This window comes from Nannospalax galili, unplaced genomic scaffold, assembly GCF_000622305.1.
Source record: "Nannospalax galili isolate Female #2095 unplaced genomic scaffold, S.galili_v1.0 scaffold344, whole genome shotgun sequence".
Classification (NCBI taxonomy): domain Eukaryota; kingdom Metazoa; phylum Chordata; class Mammalia; order Rodentia; family Spalacidae; genus Nannospalax; species Nannospalax galili.
The window spans coordinates 1238458-1246650 of NW_008352153.1; the positions used below are offsets into that span (position 1 = coordinate 1238458).

At 37.8% G+C, this 8193-nt stretch overlaps 1 protein-coding gene across 1 annotated transcript in view; it reads left to right on the forward strand.

Annotated features, from left to right (window-relative positions):
- Positions 1 to 8193, forward strand: part of Ltbp1 (latent transforming growth factor beta binding protein 1) — a 448854-nt gene that overhangs the window by 409985 nt on the left and 30676 nt on the right. Inside the window, 4 exon segments of the mRNA XM_008849049.3 lie at positions 3673 to 3849; positions 5147 to 5233; positions 7040 to 7168; positions 7934 to 8074. Of these exon segments, the coding sequence (XP_008847271.2) occupies positions 3673 to 3849; positions 5147 to 5233; positions 7040 to 7168; positions 7934 to 8074 (534 nt within the window).

Below are 8193 nucleotides of genomic sequence, written 5' to 3' on the forward strand. Positions count from 1 at the left end.
GAACCACCCATGCAGATCTTCAGAATATACTGCGTGTGTAGTGGGGAGGTGAACTGAAGGCCCATTTTCACTTTAAACAAAAATAAAAAGTTCTGGATTTTCTCTCTCAACAGCAGTCTCTGGGATCAGGCATATTTTGGAAAGATGAATGGAGGAAACAGTTAAGTGAGCCCCCATACCCTCATCATTCAGACAAGCGAAAGAGGCTCCCAGAAAGGGCTCTGTAGACATCACCAGCAGCTCAAGGTCTCTCTTTCCTGTGTAGAGCAGAGAGCCCTGCTCAGACCATAGGGGGTTATGGAGATGATTCTACACTAGCAGTGGTCATTGATGTCCTCTCCCCGTTTATTTCAAAGAGAGTAAAGGAAAAGACAAAGTAGAACCAACTCAAGCTATTTGACATGCTAAGATGCTACACCCCAAAGAGAGGAGGACACTTGGAACCAACCTCCGTTTTCTCCTCCAGACAGTAAGATGCTGATACCTGCCCCATTCACAGAGCACAGTTACTCTGTTTCACCTGAAAGGGCTTCATGAAAACAAACCCATCTGAAGCTGAGATATGACCCAAAGGTGGAACACTTGCTTAGCATCTCTGAGGCCCAGTGGGTCCCTGTCACCAAAACCAAACAAGAAACATCAACGTAAAAAAGTGAAAACCAAATTCACTTTCATGCTGTCACCATATGTACTGCTAGGATTAATGTGCACAAATTAATGTTCATTACAAGAAAAATCAAACCTGAAAATACTGGAGGAAAAGTATGTTTCTTAGAAGTAAGTCTGTGGCATAAGCTATGTGGTATGGCTAATCTTACTGGTAAAATCTTTAAGAAAAAGAATATTCCTTTTCATGCTTAGCACTTCTCATAACCATTGATTTGACCTTGGAAAATAGTTTTCCAATGAAATTCTCAAGAAAAATTACATTGTCTATACATATTTATTATTATTTTTACTGATTGGAGTCTTATGCCAATGGAAAAATGCTCAGGGAAGTTGATTATTTAAAGGTCAGGAAGATGGGGAAGTTGTAGTTTTCCCTAGCATGACCTTTGTAGACTGATTTTTGAAAAAGAATTCACATCTCTTTCCAACATGGATGAGGGCTTGCCTAACTCTCCATTTCAGCTGTGTAAACATTGAACATTCAAACAGCTTGGAAAGAAAGCAGCACTTATTTTTAAAAAAGTAAAATCTGAATAATGCAATTATATTATTGATCATTTCTCTTATGAAATAATCTGTGAGTCTCTTTCCAAAGCAAGAAAAGAAAAAGAATTTATACCTTCACTTCTGTGATGTAAGTGTAAAAAACCAGAAAACAAAACAATGGTTACTGTGCATATAAATTATATGTATGCTTGTATATGTATGTAATTTGGCATGCTTTGGTTTAGAAAGAACCCTGTGTTTTTTTATTATGAACATAGTGTGTTCATCAAGGCCCTCCTACGTCATGTTACATTTTGTTCTAACTTTGCACATAAGAAAAATACTATTAATCCCTTTAAAGCACAAACTGTAAACTTCATTTCTTATACAGTTGCTTTCTTATTTTATATTTTCAATACATTCATTAATAGCTATATTTTTGGATAGCTGAATAAAGTAATTGAGGAGAACTGTGAATTAGTACCAACATTGGCAATTTACTGAAACTGTTCGGGGGGGAATTTGTAAAATGTCATATAAAGTTTGTGCAATTGATGGAATGATTTTAAGTAGGTATTTGTAGTTTTTCCAAACAACTATCTAAGGTGTAGAGGCCTTCTGATGAAGATGGCTTCCATCAAAGTGGGCAAAACAAGTGTCTGTCCTGCATGTGCTTAAAGTGAGCGAGACCAGGCAAGGAAGGTGATAGGCTTTATCATTTCATACATAAAGAAATGCTTTTAAACTATTCCATAAACTCATGCATAGAAATAGCATTTCGGTTTTTTTCCTAGCCTCTTGTTCTTGACACCATCAGCTGCTCACACTCATTTGGAGTCCAAGCCAGACTCTGTCAAAAAGAGAATGTTCTGAAATAAAGTACGTGAAAGTTCTTTGATGTTCCCCTTGGCTCTGTTTGGGAGAGTCCTGTGTGTTTCAAAAGTCTGCTTAGGCTTTGCTTTTATAGGAGAAATATGAGGGGCTGGAGAGATGGCTCAGTGGCTAACAGCACTGGTTGCTCTTGCAGAGGACCCAGGTTCAGTTCCCAGCACCCTCATGACAGCTAACAACCATCTGTAACTCCAGTTCCTGGGGATCCAGTGCCCTCTTCTGGCCTTCATGGACATTGGATGACAAGGGTGTACTTACGTGTTTGCAGGCAACACACTCATACACATAAATAACAATAAAATATTTTTTTAAGAAGAGGAAAACAGGCAGCAATTTCTCTGATTGAATTTATGAACTTTTATTTTAGAAATGCCATAATAACATTTTACTAAAAATAAAGAACATTTTATTTTAAAAAGGCCAAATAATATGACCAGTATAGTATAAAATGAAACCTATAATAAGTATATTACTGAAGTTCCACAGTCCACTTGGCCCTGATAAAATAAATATATAGTAAACCAATGTAAAAATAACTCATGTTTCCCTCATATCATGACCTGCCATCTTCAAAAGTGGGTCACTCAGTGTAGACATTAGAGTGTTATCTTCCTCCTCACTGGTCAGTATATTCTCTTTGACCCTGTGGTTTCTTTGGGCCTAGTAATCTGGAAACAGTAGGGTTCTAGTGAGAACATTTTATTAAAAATAGGCCAAGTAATTATGATGGCCATTGTCAGTTTCTTAATTTGTACAGTATTTATTAAGTTACAACTGGATCATAGGCAATCACTCAGACTCTACAGCATTTTCTAGAAAAAGAATTAGATCACTTCCCAAGCCCTGTCACAAAATATTGGTCAAGGACTTATGTAAAGGCATTTCGAATCTGATAACATCCACTTATTTACATTTTATATTATTTTCTGGAATGGGTAGATTTTATTTTCAGCTTTCCTAATCTTTATGCCACTAAGAATGAATTTCTTAGTATATGTTTTCCTTTAGGACCCAGGTGAGTAGGGATCAGAACCCAGACTTGCAGCTCTACACTGAGGCTTATCTGGAGTGCACAGTTTCATTCAAAGTCATATATTTGCAGTAATTCAGAGAGTTATAATTTCATTGGTGAAAGTTTATTTTATGGGTTCCAGGTTACTGCATTATTTCTCTACTTATCTTCTGCTATGTACTCTTCAGAAAAGATTGGAGGCTTGGTTGAGCCACATAGCCACCTAAGGGTTAATATTACGTGTGGCCTCAGATTTCTGGTCCAGTGTTGGGGAAATTTTTCAGTGATCTAAGTAGGTGTTATAGCTCTGTAAAGAATGGCCATTTTGGCAAGAAAGCAGATATGGAAACTGTGCTCACAGCCAAATTTACAAGAATAAAGTAATTGGTTAATGTAAAAGGAAATGGTTTTGACAGATTTACACTCTTGGGGTATGTTAGAAATCTACCAAAATCCAGGACTCAAGTGCATTTTTATCTTGAAGTGAGAAACTCTGACCTTGAGGGTGGCGAGTAGTCTTGTGTGAAGGACGTGTGTAGGGCAACTGTGGCTGCTCTTGGCCCCTTTGTGCTTTTCACTGCTGCCCATCAACACTCTGCCTTTTCTATTCTTAGCTATAAATGTAGATCAGCCCAGAGAAGAAAAGAAAGAATGCTACTATAATCTCAACGATGCCAGTCTCTGCGATAATGTGCTGGCTCCCAATGTCACCAAACAGGAATGCTGCTGTACGTCAGGTGCTGGGTGGGGAGACAACTGCGAGATCTTCCCCTGCCCAGTCCTGGGGACTGGTAAGTTCTGCTTAGCGTCATGTTCACACTTGTACTGGTCACATAATATTCATAGTCCTGGGAATTAGCTTTTTTCTGGTTATGACTTTGAGGTTCTGAGATGACATTCACTGGCATCGTAACTCAGACAAGTCTACCCTTCTGTGAGTATCACTAAGGGCCAGAGCCTTTGCCCTTACCCCACCTTATGAATTCTTAAATTCTGTCCATTGCAGAACGCACTGCTATAGTTATGTTCTATAGGGTACTATAAAAGATAACTCAGTTTTATTTTGTTTTAAAAATAAAAGCCTTATTTATTCTCTGTATGTGTCTATGTGAGTCTATGCTCATGTGTGTGAATGGGTACAAATGCCTGTGTCTATCAGTGTCCAAAACTCCTTTGAGGCAGGGTCTCTTCCTGAACCTGGGGCCCACACTTTCTCTGCTTGGCTGGAAGACAGCAAGCCCCAGTGATCTTCCTATCTCTGTCCCCCTTGGAGCTGGGGTTACAGACATGCACAAGACTCCTAGTTTGCTATGTGGATTCTGGGACCAAAAACTTCAGTGCTCATGATTGAGGAGCAAGCACTCTTAATTTCTGAGCTGTCTCTCCAGCCCCCAAATCCATCTTTTTATGTTAATGATATAGCTTGTGAATATAAGCCAAACTTCTGCTGTATAGGCTTTTACTAAATATTTAAAATATTAGACACCACAGTAGTACAAACATAATGATATCAAGTAAAACAGGGGTAAAGTGGGAGGTTTTTTTGTTTTGTTTGGTTTTTTTTTTGTCTTTTTGAGACAGGATCTCTCTGTAGCCCCAGCTGTCCTGCTTACTAAATATTTAAAATATTAGACACCACAGTAGTACAAACATAGTGACATCAAATAAAACAGGGGTAAAGTGGGAGGTTTTTTTGTTTTGTTTGGGTTTTTTTTGTCTTTTTGAGACAGGATCTCTCTGTAGCCCCAGCTGTCCTGGAACTCACTATGTAGACCAGGCTGTCCTTGAACTCAGAGATCCACCTGCATCTGCCTCTCGAGTGCTGGGATTAAAGGCTTGCGCCACCACACCTGGCCTAAAGTGGGAGTTTTTAAAAAATGGTAAGTCAATTTATAAAGTCATCACATGTATTCTCACCTAATCCATGATTTTGAGACTCTGTGGGATTTATTGCTTTGATCTGCCTTCAAGTTTCTGAATCTGAGGAGGCAAAACTGGATTAAAAATGTGCATTCAGGAAAAATGTTGATTCTTTGTTTTTCTTTTTTAACTTATTGTTCCTTTTGGTTTTGTCTCTTCTAAAATCAGCTGAGTTCACGGAAATGTGTCCTAGAGGGAAAGGTTTTGTCCCTACTGGAGAATCCTCTTACGTCACCAGTGGTGAGAACTTTAAAGGTCAGGATCAAGTTCAAATGAATTTGCAATCCACGTCAGTCATTCGGTGGGAGTCTGGCTTAGGTTACACAGTGTTAGAGTTTTGTTGATCTGTGGAAACTGGTTACCAAGACCTGTATTCCACTCCCAGAGGAGGGTCTTTGTGGACTCTGGATTGAACTGTGATTTGGGATCAAAACACTGGAGGCTATGTGACCTTCAGAGGTCACTTAACCTTCTGAGTTTCCAACTGTTCATCTCTGAAATGGGAATAATGTTTCCAGAATTATAATGAGCATTAAATGAAATAATGGGTTCAACTATTTGCCACAAAGTCCTGTAGTCAGTAGATATTTGCATTCTGTTATGTGTTATAGAGGTATACTAGAAATTACACAAATTACAAATGTGTAAGTTTGGCTCATCATGTCTGTCTTTACAGTTACCAACGAAGCTAAGATTCTTACTTTTTATAGCTTTTACCGTACAGTTCCTAGAATCATTCGCTAATGGCCACATTCATATCAAAGAATGGAAAATAAACAAAAATTTTATATGTTTTATATCTTTAAAGCTGTTTAGCTCTATAATGCTGCTATTGTGTAACCTTAAAATAAATGTGCGGCCTGTTAATTTGGGTGAATATTCACATATGTGAATACTTCCTTGTTGATTCATGTTCAAAAACTTCATGCTAAACATTATGATGGCCTATTTATTGCATACAAGGTGATTTTTTCCATCATAGTTTAATATTGAAAACCCTAAAGTTGCTGGAAAGGAGACTATAAAAATGGCTTTATTATCCATTCATTTTGGAAAACTAGTATTTGAATATATGGAATAATTCAGTAGCTAGGTAAGAAATTCCATTTGTGTTTTCAAAATATAGCCATGATTCAGTTCAAATGAATAACAAAAAGACTTGGGTTGGAATATGTGTTGAATGGTTTTCAAGTTCATAAATATCACATAGTAAATTTTTACAGGAATATAGTTAAATTTCACTTCTTATTATGAACCTCAATGTCACTATCAAGCCATCCTTTTATGTAAGTGAGTGTTGGAAGAAGATGGGATTCAGATATGTACCACCATATGCTCTGTGTTTGGCTCTACTATGTCACCATCTGTGACCATTTGAGCAGGTCATCTACAGAGTTTCCAGTTTTCAAAATGTCATTAGCTCTGAACTGCTTGAACAGATAACTTTTGAGTGTCTGCTCGTGCCAGGGTGTGCACTGAATCCTAGATGTGGAGTATCTCATTAATCCTTCAAAACCTAGTAAATGGATGTGCCCTGTTATGTCCAATTTATCACTGGGAAAACTGTGATGGTCAAGAGTTAGTTCTGTGGGGAAACTACAACTTATGCTTCCATAAGCCTATCTCTATCCCCAAGAAAGACCTTCATCACAATCCACAATGTTTTTCTTTGTGGCTTTGCTGTCCCTCAACTAGTAAATGGGCCGGACTACACCACTGGCAGAAAGCCCCATTTCATAAAGAATACGTTAGAGAAGTTGTGAGTACTGCTGTGGGATCCATAGACTAGCTCATCAAGTATGAGGTAGCATCTCAGAAACCATATTGACAAATGCACCCTCTCTCTCTATTTCGGTATTTGTCCCCCAGGCAACCCACATCTGATCGTATGTCCACATCTGTCAATTGAGCCCAGTTTTAAGAATTTTATATTGCTGTATCTGTAAGATTCCTTAATGTATATAATAATATCTAACTTAAAACTCAACGTTAGTTAGATTATTTTTAACTGGAAAAATCAAAACTAGCTCTTCTTTGGATTTCTCAACTTTCCTCCCATAGATGCTGATGAATGCCTGCTGTTCGGACAGGAAATCTGCAAAAATGGTTACTGTTTGAACACTCAGCCTGGTTATGAATGCTACTGTAAGCAAGGGACATACTATGATCCTGTCAAACTGCAGTGCTTTGGTAAGCTTTAAGAGAAAAAGCGTGGTATGCTGTGAAAATACACAGATGGAAAAACCAAGTAACGCTAAGTAGTAAAATCAGTGCCTTTGACTCTAAATCACGGCTTTAAAAGAAGTGTGCTTTATGGATCTCTTTCTTGAGCAAGATTTGACAAATAAAAGCCTTTCATCCTCCTATGGAATGAATTTCAGCAAAGAGTTAATATCCATTGTGGAATTACAACTCAAGTCACTGGAACCGAAGCATTCTTTTGGGATGTGAGACCCCTCTTCTTCATCACTCAGGCCATGCTAGTGAAAGTCAGTTTTAAATACTCTCACAGACTTTAATGCTTAAGCACAAAACCATAGCATGAGGAAATAATTTTAAAGGTATCATAAAAAGGGCATTTTATCTTAAATTTCTAAGCATATCCTGTTCCTCATTTTTTTTTTTCCACATTTAACATCAGCAGTAGCAGTAGCGGTAGCACTGATTTTTTTCCCAGACAGTGCAACTGACATCTTTCATTATGATGATGTGCTCTAAGCATATCCTGTTCCTCATTTTTTTTTTTTCCACATTTAACATCAGCAGTAGCAGTAGCGGTAGCACTGATTTTTTTCCCAGACAGTGCAACTGACATCTTTCATTATGATGATGTGCCGTTAATTAAACTGTGGCAGCTCTTGGCCTCTGGACTTCATTTAGCAATGTGTTAACTTTGGTAAGTATATGAAACACAAATGATTGCTGATTTTCTTCAGTAATATTTTTTCTCTTAAGATATGGATGAATGTCAAGACCCTAGCAGTTGTATTGATGGCCAGTGTGTTAATACAGAAGGCTCTTATAACTGCTTCTGTACCCAACCAATGGTCCTGGATGCCTCAGAGAAAAGATGCGTACGACCAACAGAATCAAATGGTATGTTTGGATTGGAAATGCAAACCTTTGTACAGATAAATACCCTAAGATTATCCTTTAGATTAAAATATGAACTACTGAAAAACAGGGAGATTAGTTCATTGGGTATTTTGAAGATT